This window comes from Eschrichtius robustus, chromosome 17, assembly GCF_028021215.1.
Source record: "Eschrichtius robustus isolate mEscRob2 chromosome 17, mEscRob2.pri, whole genome shotgun sequence".
NCBI lineage: Eukaryota > Metazoa > Chordata > Mammalia > Artiodactyla > Eschrichtiidae > Eschrichtius > Eschrichtius robustus.
Genome location: NC_090840.1, coordinates 53,743,993 through 53,770,026, shown reverse-complemented (window position 1 = coordinate 53,770,026; position 26,034 = coordinate 53,743,993). Strand labels below are relative to the sequence as shown.

The window sequence follows — 26,034 nt, the reverse complement described above, 5'->3', positions numbered from 1 at the left end:
GATAAGAGAGAGGCTGAATTTCTGGGCAGGGCTCTTGATATCAGTCTGGCGGGTCTAGACGAGAAAAGAACAGAGCAGAGGGAGTCCTGGCACTGTGGTAAATGAAACAATCATAAGAGCAAGAAGATGCTCTCATTTTCATCAACTTATTTTTATTCCATATAATAATTCAAAGAGAGTAGAAGTTGTGTTTTGTTAGTAACACAACTGTAGGTACTCGCTTTTTGAGGAGCTATTTCCAGATGATTTTTTTCTCTGTCCTAGCCAAAGTTCTTATCATTGTCTGATTTGAATGCTGCACTGTGTAAAAGTCTGCTTGTCAGTAGATAATTTTCTTTAGATAGGACTCCTAAAGAAGGTATTTTGTGGTAAGTTCTCTACTTTGGAAGGAGAAGACAGTGAGGAAAGGCCACAGAAAACTGAGGGTTAATTTAAGATTTCGTTTTGTAAACAGTATCCTGCAAATGAAATCCCAGCTAGAAAACTCTTTAATTCCCTCAAAGAGAATTAATCACTGCCTTGAGTATTCCTAAACTACTTTATTTATGCCTTTCTTATACTTTTATCATGTCTCTCTTTCTCAGTCTCTGTCTCTCTCTTATCTAACATCTATCATCTATCTATCTATTTATCATCTATTTATCTACCATCTATCTATCCTGCTAGATTATAAATTCCTTGAGGATAATTACTGTCATATTTATTTTAGTATTCCCATTATCTAGATCAGTAGTGCCTGACTAGAAACTCAATGAATGTTTACTGAATAGAAATGAGTGGAATGGTTGTTTTATCTGGGCTATATACTGAGGTATTATCCCCAGTATGAAGTACCAAATCAGAGTATAAACTACTGTAATGATAGCTGAATCGAGTTGAGTCACTTAATCCTTTCATTCTCTGTGATGGGTATAGATAGGAAGTGGTGTGCTTATACGTATTTAACAACCAGCTATCCAAAAGGAAAAAGTTCTGATTTACAGAGTTGGCTCATTTCTGAAGGCTAAATACTCCCACTGTGGCTGATTTCAAGTTACCAAATGGTCACTGAATGCAGAGTTGGTGCATACCACCAGGGGAGGGGGCTTAGAAATAAATGCATTATTTGTAGGACTCACAAAGACTTGTTAGGAGAAAGGATGTACGTGACAACAAGATATCATATCTGCAAATTAAACATCTTGTGAAAGATGGAACAATAACAGCTTAAAATAAAGAAACACAATTGCAGACAGAGTAGCCATTAGCTTGGAGGCAAAGACATACTAAAGAGCCACTGTCTCTTGGTCTGAAGGAAATTTGTAAGTTTCCTGGAGAATTTGTAGAGGAGGAATTAATGCTAGTAGTCAATGATGACTTTCTCAAAGGCTTGGCTCTGTGGGAACTCTGTGTCTCTTAGTAATTAGCTGTTCAAGGAACCTCATCCTTTATTTACTTCCATTGATTCCTCACAATTTTCAGAGATGGAAAGGCCAGTTCTGCGATGAAATCCCAGGTTTAGAAATCTCAGGTAGTTGCAGAGCTTGTGCTTTTGCGTTTAACAAATGCATTTACTATTTTCCTTCTCAGGATCCTTAACTCTTCCCCCATTCTAATCTATCATTTACTAGAACTGTGCTCAAAAAACAAATACCAAAAATGTCCTAATTTATCAGCCAGTAGTGTCTTCTTTCTTGATTTTGCTATTACATCTAATATTGTTGAAGTCCTCTCTTTTCCTGAAACTTTTCCATAATGGCTTCTCAGATAATGTCACTCATGGTTTCTCCCCTATCTCTTTAACTATTTATTCTTTTTTTTAATTTTATTTATTTAATTTATTTATTTTTGGCTGCATTGGGTCTTTGTTGCTGTGTGCGGGCTTTCTCCAGTTGCGGCGAGCGGGGGCTACTCTTTGTTGCAGTGCTCGGGCTTCTCATCGCGGTCGCTTCTCTTATTGCGGAGCATGGGCTCTAGGCGCGTGGGCTTCAGTAGTTGTGGCACGCAGGCTCAGTAGTTGTGGCTCGTGGGCTCTAGAGCGCAGCCTCAGTAGCTGTGGCGCACGGGCTTAGTTGCTCCGCAGCATGTGGGATCTTCCCAGGCCAGGGCTCGAACCCGTGTCCCCTGCATTGGCAGGCGGATTCTTAACCACTGTGCCACCAGGGAAGGCCTCTAACTGTTTATTCTTAATCTCCTTTGCTGGCGTCACTTTCTCTAACCTGATTTTAAATTATATTCTCCCCAAATTTCAATCTTTAGCCTTCTTTTCTTTTCACTGTACGTATTCCGACAGAATGACCTAATCCATTATCTACCCATGTAATGACTAAAAAATCCTTATCTTTCCCCCTCACTTCTCTCCCAAGCTTCAGACCTGTATTTCCAGGACATCTAACAGGACATCTCCCATATGTTGTTTTGTAGGTACGTTGATTTCAATGTGGCCAAAATCAAATTTATTCTCTTTCACTCCAAACCAGCTGTTCTTGTATCTCTTATATTCCCTCCATTATTTAATAGGCTTAATAACCAACTAAAACCTAGAAAACTTGTGAGTTATCTTTGACTTCTCTCTCTCCAATATTCTCCATTCTGATCAGTTAAGAAGTATCACTCATTTTATGCAAACAAATATCTTGATAATAAGCTACTTGGGACTTATGAATGGGTCCTTGGTCTTTCATATTCATAGTTAGAGTCTGTTATACCTACTTATTTGTCTCATTTGCTGTTGAATGCCTACCAATATTCTTTCTTCCCCTTTGTTCTTTACTAAAAGAATCACATTTATTTTGGTGGTCTAACAGCAACACCAAAAAAACACCAAAGAACTTCATTTTTTAGGATCCCTTGTAGCTAGGGTGATCCTTTCACTTGAGTCTTGCCTCTGAGGTATAAGCAGGAATTTAGGGGACACAGTTTGGAGAGAACTATTACTTTTCTGATTACAGTGGGCTGGCTTAACTGTTATGGTCTTTGCCTTTCCCTCTTGGCTTTTCTTTCGGATTGGAGTTTACATATGAGCCTACATTAGTAGTCATTTTGTGACAATGGGGATGAATGCCTTACTGTAAGAACAGGGAGCAGAAAGACAAGTTCTAAGAACAGAGAGCTTGGCTTTTGAAACAGTAGTACCAGCCCTGAATTGCTGCTTGAATTTCTTGTTTATGGGAAAAAAAAATCCTTACGTACTCAGATGACTTTGTCTGTTTATTTGTTATGAACGTCTGAATGCTAACCCAAATGGTATATCACTCATCCTGTTCTGTGCCTGTTCTGACCTCATGGTAAAAAGGTACACTCTTTAACCATAATGTAGTCATCTAACTTTAATGATAAGAGCCAGTATAGCATAATGACCGCAGGGTATAGAGTTAGAAGATATGAATGTGTAACTGCTCTCCCACTTACTGGTAGCTATGTGATTCTGGGAAAATCTCTTAACTTCTGTGAGCCTGATGTGAGCTTTGAATAAGATCACAGGTGCTGACACATAATAAGTATTCATCATGATAATAATTAGGAATGTAACTGTAAGTTTTTATTATATGTAATAAGAAGTTTCCATGATGAAACTCCAGAAGCTCTAGATTGTGATACCCAGTTTTCATCATCATTTGGCTATGATCGCAAACATTTTATCTTGAATTGAAAAAACTTGAAAATAGCTATGAAAACTTTATAAGTCCCTATTCCATATCTCATTAAAAAAATAAGGCATTGTCCTTTGACACCAGATTGGCTTATTTACTTAGGGTAGGATAACATTAAACCTGACTTGGAAATTCATGTTTTTTCATTCTTGAAACAGTTAACCTGGGTTGGTTTTTATAATTATGCTTATACTTGGCGCCAAGGAAAGTTAAACCAAAGAACATAACAATCCATGACCATAACACTAATAATTACTAAAATGTGAATAATTTTAATGGTTTACAAACAACTTTCAAATCTTTTATATATTATTTTCTTTTCCCCAACATCTAAGACAGATATTACTTTTTAAATTTACAGATAATATGTATTAATACTTAGCCATTTATTATTTTAGATGTAGCCACATATGGTAAATAATTGTTTTCTTTTTCCACAGCCTTACTGAGTCTTAGATTTATTTTTATGCCATTTATTTTTCAGTAATATCTCAAACAAATGTCATCTGAAATTTCTGCCTCAATCAAGAAGTCTGTTCTTCCTAGACCCTTAAATGTATTAATAACAATATCTGATTCTGATATATGTAACATTTCATTTACATCCAAGCTCACAGAGAATAGAACAGAATGCCTGCTACTAGTGCAAAAACCAATGAGTCCATTATTCTTCCACAAAAGGAGTTACTATTAAAGCAATTATACCATTATTATGATTAAATGCTTCTCCAAGCCCCCGGATTATAAGCTTGTAAGATCCAGCTAGAATTAGGAAATATCATAAATAAACTCTCCTTAGTCATAAAATTCCTGACATTTAGTTCTTTGTAAATATCTTTAACTATTATGTGGCTTATTAAGTAATTTTTTAGAGAATATTTATATCTTTTATTAGGACATAGGGTGGTGATATTATAGATATTAAGTAGCAGGCTAGCATCCCAAAAGTTGTAACGGAAATAAGACGTGAGAACATAGCAGTAGGATCATGGTCCTGGGAATCTATAACAGGCAAAAATACAAGAAAAATTAATGGATTGAGGATATGAAGTGGTGTTCTCTTTCAAATATTAGTACCTTAGAAAGTAATAAAGTAACTCAAGGTACTTGCATCTAAGAGAATCAGAGCTAAATAATAGCCTGAAAAACAACATATTATTGAAGAAACTAAAAGGGCCTGAGAATTGCCCTGATGGATCAAATTCAAGCACAGGGCAGATATAATTACATTCTGTTGAAAATCTGGAAAAGGCCCACTACCCTTACTCCTCGTGTGAATAGGTAGGGTAGGATCGGTTGGATTTGCATGAAGACCATTTGGGGTGGAGTCAACAATCAACATGGCAAGGAATGACAATTATGTCTTGCTCAAACTCTAGCAGTAGCATCTGAATAGGACTCCTTGCCTTTAACATCCTTTTCAAATTCATCTGAAGTATACCATTAGAGTATCTTCTAAAAGCACAGATTTGTAGATACTGGTGACTTAAAAAACCTTCAAAGCTTATGATTTTAAAGAAGAACATTCTGGATTTTTAACTGAGTGATTTAAAGCCCTCCACAAACTGGTCCCAGACAACTTTTCCATTCTTACCTCTTAATATGTATCCCAATTTGTTAAATGTTTCTATTCTAAAGAACTGTTCCTTAAAACATAGCTTGTGCTCATATGCTTTTATAACTCTGCTTAAGCTCTCCCTCTGCCTGATATGTCCTTCACGTCATGTCTTATTCTACAATGTATTCCCAGATTTCTTCAAGCCAAATGAATATTTCTCTTTTTATTTTTCCTTTGTGTGATTTACTTGTACTGTACTACTTAACACGGCCTACTTTGTACGAGCACTACTTTTTGTGCATGTGTTTCCCTAATTCAATTATGAACTCTTAGACTGGAAGGATTATGCCTGCCTGCTTCCTCCTTTCCTCCCTCCCTCCTCTTTCTTTTTTCCATTTCTTCCGGCCTTTATCCCTTTCTTCCTTTATTCCTTCCTCATTCACTTAGTCCTCCATTTTATTATTATTTATTTGATTGTTTCTCTGGTAATTTTTCTTCTTTTAATGTTGCAGAACCAGAATCCAGACTTAAAGCTGATTAGCTTCAGAGATACCTGCGGTATGCAGTTCTGAGTAGCAGGAAAGAGAACATTACTAAATGTTCCCCGAGATAACAAAATACGTTCAGATATTAAAAAAAGAGGACTCATATAACCATCCTTTAAGAAAAAAAGCCCAGGAAAATTATTTGGCACTGAAACATACTTTTAGTTATTCACTCGTCACTGAGTCATTCAAAAAAATCACAGTATTTTAAAGCTGAAAGTGACTTCAGAGAGGATGTAATCTACCTTCCTCATTTTATGGATGAGAAAATTGAGAGAAATAAGTTAAATGAATTAACTAAGCTTATACAACTAACTCGTTAATATTAAAGTCATTCTATTTCTTTTCATCAAAATAAATTGTGAACCATAAATTCATGTTTAATGGGATACTAGGCAGCATATTTAGAACCCAAGCCATTTCTTTTTAAAATATTCACATATAGTTTTCTTCTTTAAAATAAAGATTTTCTTCCTTTTCTGAAATTTGAAAACTATATAAAATGACATGTATAATCAGAATACAAAACCAGCATGGAAATAACACTACTATACTACTTATAACTATATGTGGATGAATTTTAAACAAGTAAGATATTTAAATAATAAAAAAAATACAAACTAACCTGAATAAAAAGACATTTTATGTCATTTTGAAATAACACCTTCATATTCCATCTAAAATTCCGATGATTTTTCTTTTTGGCAGAAAGTGAAAATGGGCTTGAGAAGTAACATGTTCTTACATGACTGACCCTGAAGACTGTTAGCCTTGAAGTGAGTATTCCTAGTCATGAAAATGACCTAACAAGGGTCAATCATAAAATCATAGCCATTTCCTTTGTTAGTCAGAAAGTTACATTGAATGGTGGGTTTTGGTTCATCTATCAGAATCGAGTTCAACTGTAAAGTTTTTGTTATTACTCCTACCTCACTTCTTATAATAAATAATAAAAACAGCTACCGTTACTGGGCTTTCCCATGTGCCAAGCTGAGTTCTGTACTCTTTTACATACAATATTTCTACCTCCTGAAATTATCACCAGCCAAAAGTTCCTTCTCTCATAAGAGATATATTCCAAGGTTAGCTATATTATTTCCAGTCTGGAGTATTATTTTACAATTTTCAAAATTGATGATGTAGAAATAATCAAAATTCCATGTTTAGGAAGATATTAGTAAATTAATTTTGCTAATAAATAATATCTGTAATCCTTCCAACTGAAGAAAATTACAACTAATTTTTGTGCTCATGAGCAAAGCTATTACATAATAAAATTGTAGATATGTTCAAATTATAACTAGCCAAATTAAATTGAAATTATAGGTGTGGAAGACTCCATGCTGCCCTCCTAGTTGACTGATTGCCTTAATTGACTAAAGGTTTTGACTTAAGTCTCAATTCAAACTTAGTTATCAATTATTTCATGTGAAGTATGAAGCAAAAACATTATACACGTACATTTATTCTATAAATCATAATTATTATGCCATAAGTTAATTATAAAATCTGTAGATTCAATCATTTGTGAGAATACATTGAGTAGAGAGCCTGACACTGATCAGAGATTACTGAATCAATAATGAGACAACACTAGATAAAGGAAATGAAATACAGAAGATCTAGTTCAAACTTAATTTTAAAGATTAAGCTACAAGATTAAATGATTTGCTTAATTAATGATGAGGCTGCCTAAAACCCAAGTGTTAATACATAATGATGTTTTTCAATGTGGCCTCCAAACTACCATATATTTGTGTAGCACTTGATAGATAACACAGAATTTGTACACAGAAAAAAGTTGGGTTGTGAAGAACTATTGGGCAATGTATCCAAAGTCTTATCACATAAGTGGCAGAATCAAAATTAGAACCTAAGTCTTCCAATTCTTTCTGAGTATTCTTTCTATTATGATTAACTCTAGACAGAAACCAATAATCGTATGTCCATCAGAAAATTTGTTTTAGACTCTTGGGTAATAACCTACCCATACCCTCTCCAGAAGTTCATATCTTGTCCTTACTTGCCCCTGGAGAGACTACAGAGATGAATAAACTATATCTCCATTCTCAAGAAGTGTGAAGTTTAATAAAAAGGTAAGAAATAAGCAAATAAGCACCACATAAGACAGAATATATGTATTTTAGGAAGTCATAAATGTCATGGTTGGTTCAGAGGGTTTATATGTTTTCATATCTCTGTTTTCTTGAATATTCTTATATTTGTAATTTTTTATACGGCTATACTTAATCCTTTTAAATTATATGAAATTTGAGTTGGAAAGAATGTTTCTGCATTATTTATCACATTTTCTTCCTTCCTTATTCCTCTTATCCTCCTTGATTCTATAAAGCAAGATCTCTCACCCTTCGGTGACCCATATCATTCATTCCTTGTATCCCCCAAAGGGTGCTCTAGTTGTTAGCAAACCAGCAACCCTGGAGGCTTGATGAAAGCAAAGGTGAATGCATAAATTTCTATTTTTGCTGGAGGTAAAAGAAAAATGTTTCCCTTGTGTGTTCTTAGGAAATATATAGGAAGGAATTATGCTCTTGGCAATAGCAGCTATTGTCCATAGACTGACCCTTTTACCAGAGAGTACCTAGATGCAATTTATTTAAAAATCTTTCTTTTGTTAGTTTTTAGCAACATTATATTTACTAAAAAGAGAGAAATTACAATTTCTTCTGTAATTTTATAGTGTTCTACAACATGTAAGTTGCTGTCCTAGTCATCTCAAATGACTTCTTCATAATTAAAAAATATCTTTTTTATATTTCCTGACCTGACATGTGGTTTTCCTGGCTTGATATGTGATTATATAGTATGAAGTAGCAATTCACAAATATAATGTAAAGAAAGAAGACACGTGCTTGAATGTCTGGCTAAGAAAAACATATTTAAATTTAAATGTGGTTTTATAACTATGAAAAATAATTTTTAAAATGAACTTGCAAACACAAAAATATTTCATCGCCTAGGATGTGAGAAGGTAGTTGGAGAAATAGAGAAAGTAAACACAATTTTAAAAAATCAAAAAGTTTGAAACAAAATAGCTATAGTTAGTTGCCTAAAAATACATATTTACATTATAATCAAATATGCTTTCATAATGCATTAAGGTGATAAACTAAAAGACCATTAACTACTTTGTATAGATATGTTATAGCTCAACTGTATATCCCCCAAATTCACATGTTGTAGTGCTAACTTCTATTATCTCAGAATGTGACTGTTTTGGAGATAAGGCCTTTAAAGAAGTAATTAAGGTAAAATGAGGTCACACTGGTGGGCCTTAATCTAATATGACTGGTGTCCTTACAAGAAGAGGAAATTGGAACATAGACACACACAGATGGATGACCCTGTGAGGACATAGCAAGAGGGTGGCCAACTCCAAGCCAAGGAGAGAGGTCTCAGAAGAAACCAAACCCGCCAACATTTGATCTTGGAATTCTAGCCTCCAGACTGTGAGAAAATTAATTTCTGTTGTTTAAGCAACCTAATCTGTGGCATTTTGTTATGACAGCCCTAGCAAATGTTAAGAAAAAAAGAAACCTAAAGTTAGAAACTTTTATATTCAAAGATCAGTCACAGATAAAACTATAAAATTTCTAAAATTCCATTAAAATTGTCTACTATTAAGTTTGTAACTGTGGGTCTGTTACATAAAGTGAGGTATGTTTGTACATGTGAAACAAGGAAGAAATAAATAGTTGTTGCTTCCATCAGCTAAAATATGGAGGAGAGGAATTCTCCTTTGGCTCAGAGCTTTAGGATATGTGTGTGTGCATACATAAATTTAGATAAATTATGTGTAAATTTAATTTTATCTCTCTCTATGTTTAAGTTAAATTTGAAGTACATTCCAGCTGGCTAAAGAGTAGAAATGGCAAGAATGATAATTTGTGGTAGATAAAAATTTGACTAACCTGATAAAAATGAGACAACCCAAATCACTTTTTAACTTTTTAGTTTATCATTAGTTTTTACACTTTTCCTCCCTTTCCACCCACATATTTTTTAGGATTACCTTAAAGATATACTAATCTGTATCTAGTAGATTGTTGCTGGCAACAGAAATAGACCTGGTAAGAGCAGGGTATCTGTTGAAAATGATTTCTCTTTTTCTCTTTCTTCCCCATCATCATCATCATCAGCATCATCATCATCATCATCATCACCATCACCATCACCATCCCACCATCATCATACAACAGCTCACATTTACTTATTCCTTATTATATTCCAAACTCTGTTTGAGTTATACATAACATATAAATAGACTTAATCTTGAAAACAATCCTATGAGGTAGGTACTATTACTAGCACACTGTGCTAACTTTGCTAAAGAACGTGAAGCTATCTTATTGCAGGGTTATACAGAAATGAACACAACAATAGAGAAAATTGACAAAGTAGATAGTATTCAGTATTCAAATACTTTGAATACTATAGTATTCTGTTCAGGCTGTGTTCTCATCTCCTACACTGTACTCAAGTACTGCTGCCATATTCTGGTGATATTAGAGCCTTAAAGTACTCCTGACTCACAAACACCAAACTTATAAGCAGCCCCTGTCTCCAGCCCCAACCTGTCTCCCCTCTTCTGGTCCCTACTGCTTGTGTTTTGAAAGTCAATTTAAAACACTTACGGCTAGCCTTAAATATGTATTCTCAGTGTTGAGAAGAGAGTAAGCTCTAATTAAGGGAACAGCTTAGTTAACAATGGTGATCTACTTGCCAAAAATACTTTGCCTTTAACAGTCTGAATTTTTTTTATATTGATACTGCCTACAGCTCCATCGTGTGAGGTTTATTTGTATTTACAGACCTTTTTCTTTAAACTATCTCTGTGTTGTGTAGTTCATATTATAATGTAAGTTACTTTAGTGGGATTGCTTTCTTCCTAATATGTCTCTTTGAAATCAGTGAATGGATCCTTACAAGACAAGAAGCCTGGAAGAAAAGGTGACAAGTGCCCAGGATCAGGTATGTACAAAGAATGGAGAAAAACTCTTTTTTTTTTCTTTCTTTTGCTGTGCTGTGCTCCACTCCCAGAACACTGACTCAGTCTATTAGATTGCAGGTTAAATGGATTAATATGAACTTCTGGTCCACATTTGAAAAGTTCTGCGAAATTTATGGGCTACCTTACTTAATTCTAGAGTGATAAATAAGAAAACAGAAGATTATAAGTGCTACAATATGGGTAAAATATTTTTGTGATAATTTTGTGGGAACATTACCACCAAAAAGGAACATGTTTTTCTACAGGGAAATAAGCTTTGAGTTCCAAATAAACACGGTATCAATAAACTGTGTAGCTTCTCTGTTGAAATCTGATGGACTACCCTTTTAAAAAATATCCTCCAAGTTCATTTAAAAACATTAAATATGGCTAATTTAAAAAGCAAACATCATATACTTATATAAATATTATCAATTTCTCCATATTAATTTTCAGGTATACCTACATTGTTTATCAATTATTGCTAATTATTGTAATTACGTAACTCATGGAAGGGTAGCTGGTCTATGCTGAATTATAATTCACATTGTTAAATGTAATAAACAAATCATGTTTTTTTGAACCAATGAAGAGCAGAGAACATTGGTTTTAAGTTGATCCTTAAATTATGCTGAGAGTAGAATAGATGAATCACATGTAAACTGGGATAAAGACAATGCAATAGGCATGAAAGTGTGCATTGGCTACATAGTTAAATTCTGTTTTGAGGGGAAAAGTCCTAAGAAATCATCCACTGATTAAATAGGAATCATGTCTGCATGTGGTTTTGATGCTTTTTTAAATATAGGCTGTCTGCTTACAAATTTCCTCATATACTTAAAATATGTTTAGAAAGACAGTAACTTAATAGGCATTGCTCTGCAGGTACTTTCAAAGTGAATTACTAAGGAGATATTTTATAAATTAGTAAGAATTGTTTACAACTGTCAGTGCAGAATGCTTGAAAAATTCAGGGAAGCAATGCCATTTAAAATGGGGAATGTGTAGTTTAAAAAAAACCTTCGTTAACAATTATATTCCATGAAAGCTTCTTAATAGCTTCACTAGAATTTCAGGAATATAGCTCATAAGTATAGCATATGCTCCATAGGCTTTGGATTTAATCTCAGTTATCTCAAAATTGAAAACCAGATTAGCTACAAATAATACTTTCTATGATTTAATGTGAACTTGGGTAGATTACTTAACCTTTCTATGGCTTAGTTCCCTTACCAATTAAATGATTTTTTCACGAATTAGAGTTAATATATTAAAGTGCATAGCTCAATAGCAAGTATTTAATTGGCACTTGTTCTAAAACAAGGAAGAAAAGAATGGAAATATAAGGTGAATATCCCTCGTTAAAAAGAGAGGGGATGCAGCTGAAAATTTTAATCTAAATAATTGTTAGTATGGAAATGAATAATAACGAAATCTATATATGTGCTTGACCGAAAAATAATCCTCTGTAATTTTCTCTTTGATCCATGAGAGAGTTAGATCAAGGTAGGGATGATAGGCAGATAGATGACCCAGCAAAGATAGTTCCACATCAGGAAATTTGTAGTGGAACAAAATAGAGTTGTGCTTTGGATCCTTTTCAAAAGTTGTACCTTAATGACTTGATTGCATTTTTGGTTAGGCTGAGTGCACAACTCCAGCAATAGTAAACAGAATTCTATGTACTTGACATTCAACAGATAAGATTTGTTAGATACTAGGAGAGGCCCTGTAAAGGAGTCAGATCACTTATTCTCAGAAGAAAGTCTCCATTTTTAAATGACATCATCCATCACTGGCTTCTGGCTAAAACCCTAAAAAGAGGAAGTCAACTCATTCAGTTACCTGGAAGTAAATTTTACATGCAGCCCACCTTAGAGCAGTGGTTCTCAAACTGTAGTCCACATCACAATCACCTGGGAGGCTTTTTAAAACCAGGAACATCACCCCTAGAGTTTTGATTAAGTAGGTCTGGAGGGGGTCAGAGAATTGCATTTCCAAAAGTCCTTGGGTGATGTTGAGGTTATTGGTCTGGGTCTACACTTTGAAAACCACTGCCTTAGAGAATACCTAGGGAATTATATTGCTTAGCATAATAAGTCCTTTGCCAAGACTTAAATTTTTTCTAACCTAAAATAATTGGTACCAAAGTTATAAAACTTTGAAGCCTCAGGCATTCTTTAGTATTCCTTTGGTCCATCCCCTTGTAATGAATTTCTGTCAGGTATCCATAACAAGAATCATTGGCATTGCTTCTAAGGAACTTATTTTTATTGTATGAACAATGTAAATCATATAAGTGACCCAGTTTCCTTTTCTGCCTTTGCTGCTTGTGAGGAAGCTCACAGTCAAAATATAAGCCCCACATGTAGCAGGTGTATAGGATCTCACACTATGCATTTTGTTCACAAGCTCTACTTCTGGCGTTACCTTGTTTTTTCTTGACCTCATTTTCCCTTGATACTCATTTCTTCATTGACGATATTATTGAGAGTATTTTATGTATTTTTAAGAATCATCTACATTCCTTCCTGAAGTATAGTGGGATATAAACAAACAAAACAAATATGTGTTATCTTATGTTTATGGAAGCTTTAATATCCTATTTTATCAGGACTTCATGCCTTGGTTTTTGGATTATATAATATGAATAAATGAGAGATTAGAGCATAGCAGATGCCACAAAAGATCAGGTCTTTCTTCCTATTTAGCCCTAGGCAGAAATATTTTAAAAAGTACCTGGAAAGGCACAGATATCATTTCTGATACCAAGCTCAAAAGGTTAGAGATGTATCTGAAATATTCTATCACTGCAAATCTGTTTTCTATGAAATTCACTGAACCTATTTGAAGCTATTCATATTTTCATTTTAGAATAAAATTTCTATAAGTTAAAACCTGCTAAGTAAAGGCAAGGCTATTTTTTGTTTGTCTTAAATTTACCTTTCTCTTGGCATTAGGCCTGTGCCATTTCCAGGACAGCAGAACAATCCTGTATTCACCACATCAGTCAATATTCATGTACTCTGGGGAAGAGATTGGTGGCTTGGAAGGTGATGCTGAGGCAAGAATATCTGCCTCCTCTAGGTTGTATAATGGAGAAACTGAAACCTATGCTACCTACCACACACGCACATCCAGCAGAGCCAGTTGTGCTTTACTTCGTAAGTCTTATCTCTACTGAAGAATGGGCTATAATTGAGAGAAACTGAAAGTAAGGATAAAATAGACCTAACTGTATAAAAATCCAAATTGCTTTTCTCTAATACACAGATAACAGACCACAAATATTACATGACTGCAATGATTAGACCACATAATAACGAAATGTTAGGAATAAGTTTTGCTATTTTCATTCTTTTGTTAAATCTTAAATAGGTACATCAGAGCAAAGTCTTTGAATGAATAATACGGTGAGCTTAAAAATGTTTTGAAAATACAAAGGCAATGAAGGGCAAGAACAATGAAATAATACTTTTTTTTCCTACATTGGTAGACTTCACACCTCAATTTATTACCAAAAAGTGGTTCAAAAAGATTCTCACTAAAAAACATTTTGAATTCTTTACAACACCTCATGAGTATGTATTTTGTTCTAATAACTTATTAATAAATCAGATTGAATTAAAATGCTATAAAATAAAAAAATTCTATATGTAGGAAAACCATAAGATGATAATAGAAGTTCTTCCTAAACATTTTTGAGGGTGTTAGGGCCTTTATAGGTTTTATAAAATGAAAAATTCTAAAAGCTTTGTTCTTCAGATCATTTATGAGTTTCATTTCCTTAATCTCCTATATTATATAATGACTTTTCTAAATATTAAGGCAAGTCTATACCTAAAAGTTGGTATACAAACACATCATAAATTTTAGCATTTAATAATATCATGGGGCCATTGCATTATATGTTTGTGTCTGACTAATCTGCATTCAGCAGTTTGAGAATCTAACAGTTTCATATGATTAACTGATTATTTTACAACTTTTAAAAAGAAAAATGTCTTGCCTTTGATTGGTAATCTTGTTCCAGTCTGGGATCTGATCCGGCTACCTGTTTGTATTTGTTAATTTTCATTTGGCGATTTCTCTCCTCTATATCCATAGCACCTATCGAGTAGAAAAAAACCCATAAAATTAATGTTCAGTTCTTATTTCTGAGCCCAACTTACAGGATGTATAAAAGAAGAAATGCTAGGCTGATATACTACTTTCATTCAAGGTAGTATGTGCAAATTAAATGTCATTTTTTAGATTTATTTAAGTATGCAATTTGGTGAATAAAAGCATGATTATTAAATATGTAAAATAATTTAAATCTGAATAAAGTGTAAACAAATGTAAATAGAAGACAACAAATCTTCATTAGATAGAAAACACCTTCTGTTACATATATGTCCAGGAGAATATACTTGACAGCACATAAATATGACAATAGTAATATTATAAGAATTTTGGCTTGAAATGAATTCATCAAGGTTCGAATTATTTACTGGAAAGAGGTTGTAAGTCTCATTGGTTTCAAATACAATTTTACAATTGCATTTAGAATTATCATAAAATTGTCCCATGTATTAAAGCAGGTTGCTCCAACATACGTGTGGATGCAGTTACTAAGATTTTTGAACTTGAATTTTCTAGAACTAGGATCAAGAAAGAGGCACTTGGAATAATACTCCTGAAAACATACCATGCCTGTAAAGGCACAAAGTATTACTGAAATCATTTTAGGGGAAAAAAAGAACATAAGGAGGTGAGAAACTGAGATAGTAAGCCTATTACAAGATGAGATTAATGCTGTCTATAACAGGTACTTCCTCAAAACACATCAACTATAGATATCAAGAGGGTCTTTAAGAACTTTGGTTAGAATAAGAACTAAATTCAGTAAGCAAACCTTAGCAAACATGAAAAGGTGCTTTAAAATTATATTTATGATTTTTATTAAAGAGATTTTATAGAGAAATTCCATTTCTCATTAATAGGCATAATGGAAAAACAAAATCTCAGTTGTATGCTACAAACCTACAAACTGGGAAAAACAATCATAGCTTAGTAGGTTCAGTGGGTTTCTACAATAAAATGTTGTCATGAAAATCCAAAAACACTGGGTCTAGGTAAGAATGTAAACATACACACACATACCCCTGGCTTAAGATCAGAACTTTAAAACTGCAGTAAAGACATATAGACAAAAGTGTGCCCATTCAAAAATAGGCGTTTTAACACTCATCCTGAGAAAAACCTCACTGTATATTTGATAATTGCTAGTAAAAAAAATTTAAGTAAAAATTGATAATTAAAATAAGATACAAAGGGAAGAAAATGTTTCAAAAAGGATTAAGAAAATCTTGACTAAAAGAATGTATAAAGAGTTTAGATTATATGATATCTAAGAGCAAATTTAAATCAACTAAACAGTTTGAGTCAAATTTTAATAATGATTTGATTAATTGATTCTGTGCCAAATTATAAAATGGGGAATAGAAATATAATGTTAATACCAATTGAATGATACACAAAATCAAGGGAGTGCTTCCATGATATAAGTGTGAAATATGGTCAAGTATAAATGTCTATTACTCTATTAAAATACAATATTGGAATTGTTTGTACCGCAAGAGATATTCTCAGATAAATATATTTATTTTCTCCAAGGGCAAGGGAACAAAAAAGCCATCCCAGCTTCAAAAAATTATGTGTGCTGAAAAAAATATTAGCTAAATTAAGTGTTTGGGAAGTTTCTTTTAAAAAGTTTAATTTTGATATTATAGTAGCAAAACAGTATTTTAAATATAAATAGCACCAATAGACAAAGTTTAAACACATTTTACATATACATATATAAATATATATAGACCTATACATATAGACATATACACGTACATACATACATACATATATACATTTTCTAATATTGAGACTATTTCCTGGACATCGACCTCCTATGACACTACATTAAATTCTTCCTGATTATTAGATAATAATGTGTAATATTCAAATTGTCTCAAATTCTTTTTGGTATAAGGTAAATTATTAATCAAGTAAACTAAGAAAATATGATTTCTTATTTCATTAATATCTTAATAACATAAGCCATTTAAGAGGTTTACTTGTTTTTAAAACAATAAACTAATTGTGGTTATTTTGAACTTAAAAAAGACTACTTAATGTGTCCAAAAAGTTAAAAAGTCATATTTATTGTGTTGGTATGGCAATCAAGTAAAAAAAAAAAAAAGTTAAGTTATAGGTAGATTTTGTAATCAGAGATGCAATTGAAAATGGCCATATTAACCAACAGTAAGACAGTGGTTGCTTAGGTTTCTACATTTACACCACGAAGATCATCAGTACACCTTCAGTGATTTCTGTAGTGCACTTCAAACAATAATTTTAAGTTTGCTTTTCCAAACACACACACACACACACACACTCTTGGGGTCCCAAAGCAGCTTCACACACCACACTTCTTTGAAATAGGGACATAGGTCTGGCAATAATGCAATTCATAATGAAGCTAAACAGTGACCAGAATATTGTAGGACTGCTGACTCAGTGACCCATCTTGTGATCTTAAGCAAGATGCTCAAATCTGGGGATCTTAAGAGGGAAAAATCTCAAGTCCAACAGCAAAGCTCAAAGAAAGAACACCAAAATTCAGAAAACAAATTAGAGAACCTATGATTACAATATCAGGGAAGTTTAAGACTATTAATCTTATCTAAATCCAGAAACTGCATTGGTTAGTATCCTAAATTTTTGTGGCTAATTTAATGATTTTTCTCTTTTCCCCACCATATCCTTTTCTTCTATCGATATATAAATATTTGGCTTCAGGTTTAAAAAAGTCTTCCTTTAACTGAGATTAAAAAGTTTCATTTCACTAAGTGGCTATCTGTTTCATGAGGGTTTCTGATGAAAATAATCACATCTGTGATTCCTTTTTTCTTTGATTATTATATGTCTTCACAAAACTTAAGATGTGCCTTTAAATAATCTGAGATTAGAAAACAAATTACATTGTTCATATTTTTAACAAAATAATACATCAAGAATTTCTGGAGTGATCATTAAAAATTTACATTTTATAACTGGATTTCTTCTAAATTTTATCCTTTAAAAGGTACATGTTAAATTTGCTTTCCAGTTAAATTTAAGAATTAAAGACATTTGTGCAATGTCTTAATCAAATTTTTATTAATAGTGAAAGATTTCCAACAAAAACTATTCCTTGTTGAAACTATCTAAATAATTGATGACAATGTAAATAAAATGTATTTGCACAAAATACATACAGAGATATCATAAATGTAGTCTGAACATAAATCAAAATATTATCTGAGGCTTTTTTCTGATTGAAGCTAAAGAAGTATATTACTTACCTATTAGAAATCTATTTATAAAATTAACTATATTTTGCCAAATCATCAAAGAAAGGAAAAAAATTATTTTTGATAACTATCCTATTGAATCCTAGTTTACAAACTTTTCTTCTAAAAAAATACAAACAATATGGAAGAGGCACAACAAAACAAAAGATGATTATGGACAATAATGATGACAGTGACAGAAATAACATATTCCAAATGGACAAAGTTTAAAAGGCCAAATTCATGTACTCTTTAAATGCTACAGTCGCCAGTTAGGCATGTACCAAATTAAGTATAATAAAAAAGGTATAATCAGTGTATGCAGCTGTTTTCTCACTTTGAAGTAACAGTTACACAAGAAAAAGCATGGCTATTTGTGTGTTTATTTTCTAGATTCAGTAGGGTAGAGTATAAAACAATTTACTGATATCTTTCAAAAGTCAAAGGAATAAGAATAGAAATTGTTAAAATGCATCGAGATAAGAATATGTAATACTTTGTTATAATTTTATTTTCAAAGGCAGTGCAATTCAAAAAGAAAATACTGTCTTTGGTTTTATTTTACCTGCTCTTTCAAAAGTCTAATAACTGCAAAAACACTTTTCAGAGTGACAGTAATAAACTAGCTGTTGACAAAAAAATTAACGGTCATTTATATGAACGCTTTCCAAAGTACCTGATGTACAAATATTAAAAGCAAATTACTTAAAAATAAAACATATTTTGTACTGTGTATTAAAAGGCTTTACAATGGTCATATTTTTGACCCTGAAATTTCACTTCCCAGGATCTTTCCTAAATAAATAAATCAATGTGCGAAGATGTACATACATATTCATTACACCATTGTTTGATAATTGCAAAGGCCAGGGAAAAGAAACTCCAAATGTCCAAAATAGGGGATTAGTTAACTGCATTTATGGTGTGTCTACAGAATATTATACACTCACAAAAAACGATGAGAACAGTGTGCATGTGCATTCACATATATAAATTATATAAAATAAAGATACTGCAATTAGTAATTATAAAACACTAAATGGTGGATATGGTACTATAGTTTGTAGTTTAGAAAACCATATATATTCATAAAAACATATATGCACAAAATTGACAAAAAAGACAAAGACATGGAGTGAAAAAGATTTAAGATTTACACACCAGAGTAGTTATCAGTTATCACTGGTTATTAGAAGTTAGTATAAGTGCTTTTGGCTTTTTATGTGGGTTAATATATAGTTTATAAAGTATCCACAATGATTATACATTATACAGAAAAAATATTTTAGAAACATACAAAATATGATGTTTATGTGAACAAGGACAACTTATCCAGTTTGAAAACCTTATATTTTTGTCATGATTTGATAGAATGCTTTGGAAATAAATGTTAAATAATTTTTAAGATGCAAATATGCAATCATTCATTATTTAATTTATCTTAGGGACATATATTTGTTAAATAAAAGCTGTGGTGTATTGATTAAAAGTGGTACAAAATAAGAAATACTTCCAAATGCAATGAAGTGCAGATCTTTCCAATTTTTATGAATGTTAATACAAAAAATGATCTGACATGTTTTAAAATTTTCCATATTAGTTTTTTCAAGTGTAGGACTTAAGAAACTATGCAACAAAAATTAAAGAAGTTACTTTAAAATGATTTCTTCACAGTCACTTGCCTGTAATGAATTTTCTCATATTTTTAGACAAAAACTTTATCATATACTAGAACCACATAAAAAGTACACTTTTGTTAGCTAAATTATTTGTTAAAAGAGATGTAATGAAGGGAATAACAAATATTGGAACACATTAAATTGAGAAAAAGTATGGAAATAAATATTGTGAAAAAATTAAAAATTATGCACCAGATTATTTTGTATTACTACTAGGGCAAATAGAAGCATTTTCTTTTAAAGTGTAAATAAACTTAGTCTTAACTGTGCAACTAAGATACACAATTTTGAGGAATAATTATTTCCAAAGCAATCAATTTTGAGGATTTTTCTACTGTTGTCACTAGGAAATAACACATTTGGAATGAAAGAAAATATAATTTATTTTTCTTATAATGTGTTGACTTATTTGCTCCTAGGAATGCAGGAAAACTGAACTTCATAGTTGTCTAAGTAAAATGTGGAATTAAATGAAACATAAGAGTTCTAGAAACTTATAAACTGTTGTCCTACTGTGAGGTTCATAGTTATGGGCTATAGTCTTTTGAATTATGTTCTAAACCTTTATGATCTGTTTTAGATACTTAGGTTACCTGTGTATCTGTATTCTGTTTCACTATTAACTCTCTGCCATATTCATTAAATAACACTTCAAAGGAGATGTTATAGATAAATTTCAGACTCCTTTCACTATAGTCAAAAGAAACTAATATGCAAACTACTTTAGGACGTAAGTTATAAGGAGTGATCTAGTGATCTCAGGAAACAGAGTATGTTTACTTTTGACATCTACATTCAGTGAACAGACTTACTGAGATTTTATTATTCAGAAGACTTGGATTTTAGCATCATTTTAGGTTTCAACATGTAAAATCAGGATGTACTTGGGATCGCGGTGGAAGATCAGGGTTTTGTCCATGGAGAGTGCAGAGGAGGTAATCATCACAGCGTTGATAGGGCTTTGGAATTGCCCAGATTTAGGGTAATGAGTATATTTATGATACATAGGATTGAAGAAAATCTTAAAAACAGCACTGGTTTAGAAGGTGAGAGTCAAGACTTGGGTTCGAGTCTTAATTTCATGAGCCCTATAACTGCAAGCACTTCATTTCACCCTTCTGAGCATAAAGTTCATCATCTGTAAAATGAATAATTTTGGACCAGATACTCATTATGATTCCTTCTGCTCTACAGCTCTCTGGTTAGTTAATTCTGAAGGCAAATGATGCTTGTTTGTTCTTTTATATTGTAATACCTACTTTATCAATATAGATAATGTAAAGTGTACTAGAAATTCTTGCTCTATTTGCCCTGGTATTGCATTCATTAAAATTTCCTTTATAGAATGTGTGTATGCATGTGTGTGTGTGTGTGTGTGCGTGTGTGTGTGTGTGTGTGTGTACAGAGGCAGGGAGAGGAATGGGATGAAGGAAGAAGGGAGGGAAGGAGAAAGGCAAAGATAGAGGAAGGGAGGGAAAGAGAAAGAGAAAATTGAAAAGCTCATTAAACCAGGAACTTTGCCCAAGAAAAAAATCATAAAGGTGATCTAATCTAGAAGCATCTTTTAGGCTAGCTAAAGTGTAACTGTTTCACCTACATATTGATACATTTGTCGCAGGGTGTACAGTGACATCTTTAGGAGAAAATGTTTAGCAACCTTCTAATAACTTAATTATTTTAAACTTGTTAGTCACAATTCCTATATCTTTAAAATAACCTTTAGTTCAGAGGATAAACTAAACTTTAAAATGAAAGCCCCTCAGAGAAGGAATGCAATGATTATCATTAAAATTGCTTTTAAGAAAAAATGCAATAACCATTGATAAAAGATAAAAACATGAGTCAGATTCATCAGGTTAATAAACTATTTCTCACATGTGTTCAGCACTTTGGAATGTTCTGACTTATCCCTGATAGCTAAAATCTACATTAAGGAAGAGATAATCCACAGAGTAGCACATATTATTACCATGCGTATGACTTGTCTCCTATTGTGTTTTGGTATGACACAATTATCACAGACCACTGTGTCCCACATCTGGGGCCTAATTAACATATCCTTAAGATATATTTCAACTACATCCACTCTTTACACACATCAAAAGATTGCACAGAAGATATGAAAGGAGCGTAATAAAGAAATTTAAATGCATCTTTACATTTGTTTGTTTAGAAACAAACAGAAATTTAAATATACTTAGAAATATTGACAGTTAATGTAAAAATCATGAAAAAATAAAAATATCCATCATATAAAAACTGGGATAAGACCTATGCTGGAAAAGAGACCCATATAATTTTTCTTATGTATATTAGTGTGGCAATTAATAATAAATCTATATATGCCCTTGAATGAAGTATTTAGATATATGGCTTTCAAGTAGTACTTGTGCTTGGACATCAAGCTGTATTTCTTTCTCCAAGGATGCTAATATTGATTACTATTGGCCAATGGTATAAGAATGACTATACAGAGCAACTAATGTCACATAGTATAACACTCCCTCAGAATTCAAAGAAATGCATGCTAAATATTTCATGAATAGGGACATTGTACAAAACATTCCTGTTCAATACTGAGAAGAAAGAGGAATAAAATTTAGATGAGATCACTCAGAGAAAGAAGGATGAGGATTAGATGAAGAGGCATCAGGAGAGACTAACCTAAGTTAAGAGACTGAAATGAATTTCATTCAACTTTCCAAATACCCACATGGTAATATCAGTTGCACTGAGGATCCTTAAATAAAACTGCAAATTGGATTGAGTTGGTCTCCACTGACATTAGTGTTCCCTTTCTGAATTCCTCTCTTCCTGCTCTCCTCTTCCTAGACCTCTAGTATTGTTCTTTCATGTTGTTCGCCGTAAAATGTCCCCTCTTGCATTCTCCACCTTGTCACAGATGAAGTGCCCATTTCCTGAGGTTAAGGGCATGGATTCTGGCACCAAATCTGATTCCTTCAGTTTAAATTCCAGCTTTAAATGACTGGAGTAAGTTATTTAACTGATCCGTATCTGAATTTTTCAATTTACAAACTAGAATTTAAAATAGTATTTACAAAGAGTGGGAAACTCAGTTATGGATTAAAATAATTTATACTACAGTGACTTAAAATTATCCAAAATGTTGACAGCATTTCTGAAATCTGTGATTGAGGAAATGCAAAGTTCAAATTGGTTTTGATCACTGAGTCCTAGTTTTGCAACTACTCCAAGCCCAAACCCTCCCAATCCCCTTGTCTGAGCTAGTTCTTACACTGGGTCTCCCAAGAGTAAAATCTATAGTATGTGGAATTAACTTCCAAGTCATCAATTATTCATCACCATTCCAAGTTTGGTAAGTGGGGCCCACCGTATCTAGTATAAAAACAATGGATTTTTACATGATGTGAGCATTTGTGCCTGTATAAGTGAGCCTTATATATTTGTGCTATAAAGTTAGAATACCCAAATGTAGAGAGCCTCTTACGGTATCTCCAATACTGAGTCAAGTGCAATATGTTATCAGATTACTGCTGGTTCCTTCTTATTTCATGGTGACTTTACTCAAAGAAAAACATTATCATTGAGTACTGTAGCTAAGTCTGATATTATGAAACTTATGTCTCAAAGGTTCCCCCAAATGTCATATTTGCCAAACCCAGTGATCATTCCTCAGAACCATTCTACTGGCCCTCACTGCAGCATTTGATATAATTATGACACTATCCTTGACATTTTCTCCTTCAACAGTTTGGCCCTGCACTTTAATGCCACTCCTTAGTTCACTCTTTACCAGACATTGTGTTGGCTCATCTTTCTCAGTCCATCTTACAAATACATGCATTTCCTAAAGTTTTATTCTATCCCTGAGTGATTCTGTCTAAATCCACAGCTTCAACTGTCACTTCAATGATGAGGGTTCCTACCTTCACCTTTCCTGTAACCCTAAGATTCACATTTCTGGTTATCTCCTAAATGCACCTAAAGTCCCCCATCAGCACATAAAACTCAGCTTGTCCCAAACAAGTTAAAGTTACTTCTCATGTCTGCTCTTCCTTTAGTTATCAGTAAATGTCTAAAGTATCCAGAATCTATTTCTTTGTTAATTGCCTTGCTTGTTCTTGATCTTTCTTGGTTAACTGACCACTGCTTTAGACTCAAAGCTTTAGTCCTTTCTTGGTTTCCCAGCTCATCCACTGTAGTCATCTCTTCTCTCTGAAGCTGTAGGTCAACCCTATCCATTACCATGCTCTGTTTTGGGGTGGGACTTGGCTCTTAATTGCTTGAGTTGTGTTAGATTAAGTAAGTTTTTCTATTAGCATATATTTAGTACTGTTTGAGTAATATATTAAAATTCATTTTAACTTTGTATATTTTCAATAATTTTTAAAGTCAGATTTATTAAGGCATAATTTACAAAAATTAATATTCACACTACTTAGGTACAAAGGTCTATGACATTTGATAAATACATATAGTCATGCAGCCTCGCTGCAATCAAGCTACAGAGTATTTCTGTCACCCTAAAACGTTCCCTGGTGTAGCTTTGCTGTCAGTCCTCTCTTTGCCAGCTCAGATAACCACTGATCAGATTTTGATCTAGCTTTTAATTTTTCTTCAATAATGTTTTTAGACTAAAATTTTATTTGATCAAGGCATAGCAAATGAAATGTAACAACGCTTTTAAAAATACACAGTTAAAATCTTGCATTCTAGAACTTGATACTAATGTTCTGGCACAATTAAGTTCTTAACAATGATAGTAATACTCTGTACATGCCAGGAATTGTGTTGAGAGCTTTGCATGCATTTTAATTATGTTACTCAATCAGCACAGCTGTTTGTGGTAGGACTTATTATTTTTTCAATTTTACTCATTAGAAAATTTGTAAGGTGGCTGACATTGGTTTGTTCTCCAAAACTTATAATCTGAAATATTTAGTCATGAAATGACTCTCTCTCTCTCAACACACCACTCTCAACTCTTGTTTAATTCTTTTTTCTTCCCAATGTTCTCCCTTTTAAAACTTCCCTTTTTCGTTTCTAGCTGCATCTCCTCTTTGGCTAATTTTCTTTTTTGGTAATGCTTCTTCAACTTATTTCCCTATGAGCCCAGTCTTAACCTGTGATATAGTCATTTTTAATCTGTAATCTTCCTTTTAGAGATTCCTTCTGATTCTCATCCCTTAATTTGAATTGGTCTATCAACTTCCTTCACACTCTGCATGACCTTATAATCTATGACTAGGTTCTTCCCATCAGCTGCATCATGTAAATAATTAATGCAATACTTCTATTTATTGTCTTTCATTTTCCATTAAACTTTGCCTTTCCCATTATTAGTTCCCTTCCTCATCCCTACCCTCACATCCCACACCCCATCTCCTCAAGCCTTCAAGAAGGCTGATAAAAGAAACTACCATCTGTCAAGTCACATCTTTCTCTTCAGTTAAATTATAACCTAATTTACATTCCCTTGGCAATTATCTCCAATATATTCGTGCCAACTTACCCTTTTTTATATTAAACCTATTTATTGCTCATGCCAACCCATTTATATTACAATATTTTTATGGATATTAAAATATAGACCTTTAAACAAGCAAAGAGGAAGAAAGTGATCTGAAAACAATCATGATGTGCTTTTACCATGATTTATGAATATTCAGCAAGTATTGTGTATATGTTAATACTTATTAAATAACTTGCTTACTAACTTGGCTTAACAATATGTACACTTTCCTTTCAACTGAAATAATTTCAAAAAAATATATTTTAACCATAACTACCATCCAGAGCTATACTTTCTTCATTCATCTGTCTGGAAACCTGAAATATTTAAAACTCATCTGCCACTGACATTTAAATGCCTTTTCAGAAAAATATTTTACAGCAAAAATAATTCTTCTCTTCTGAAATTTAAATGCCCTTATTTTACCTTTTGTTTATTGATCTTAATTACATATGTATCTCCTGGCTCCTTTACATAGTTGGGTTCTTCTTATTCTTCTGGTTTAGTGCAGATATTACTTCTTCAGTCCAGACTTCCTGGATTACTCCATTTAAAATAACCTCTTCCTCATTCCAGTTGCACTAGGTTACGTAAGTGCTTTTAATAGCACTTATAACTATCTAAAATTATGGAATTTAGTGACCATTAACCCTCCCAAAAATATAATTTTCACAATGGGAGAGACCTTGTCTGCTGTTGTCATTGTTATATCCCCAGCACCTAGAATAACATCTGACATATAATA

General features: G+C 32.8%; 1 protein-coding gene across 38 annotated transcripts in view; it reads right to left on the bottom strand.

The window, feature by feature from the left end:
* Positions 1–26,034, bottom strand: part of RIMS2 (regulating synaptic membrane exocytosis 2) — a 607,795-nt gene that overhangs the window by 134,983 nt on the left and 446,778 nt on the right. For 16 of the 38 annotated variants that reach the window (XM_068525902.1, XM_068525907.1, XM_068525898.1 and 13 more), the window contains one exon: positions 14,756–14,856. The exons of the other annotated variants lie outside the window; for them this stretch is intronic. In XM_068525902.1, the coding sequence (XP_068382003.1) occupies positions 14,756–14,856 (101 nt within the window). The remainder of the gene's footprint in view (positions 1–14,755; positions 14,857–26,034) is intronic. 38 annotated transcript variants of the gene reach the window in all.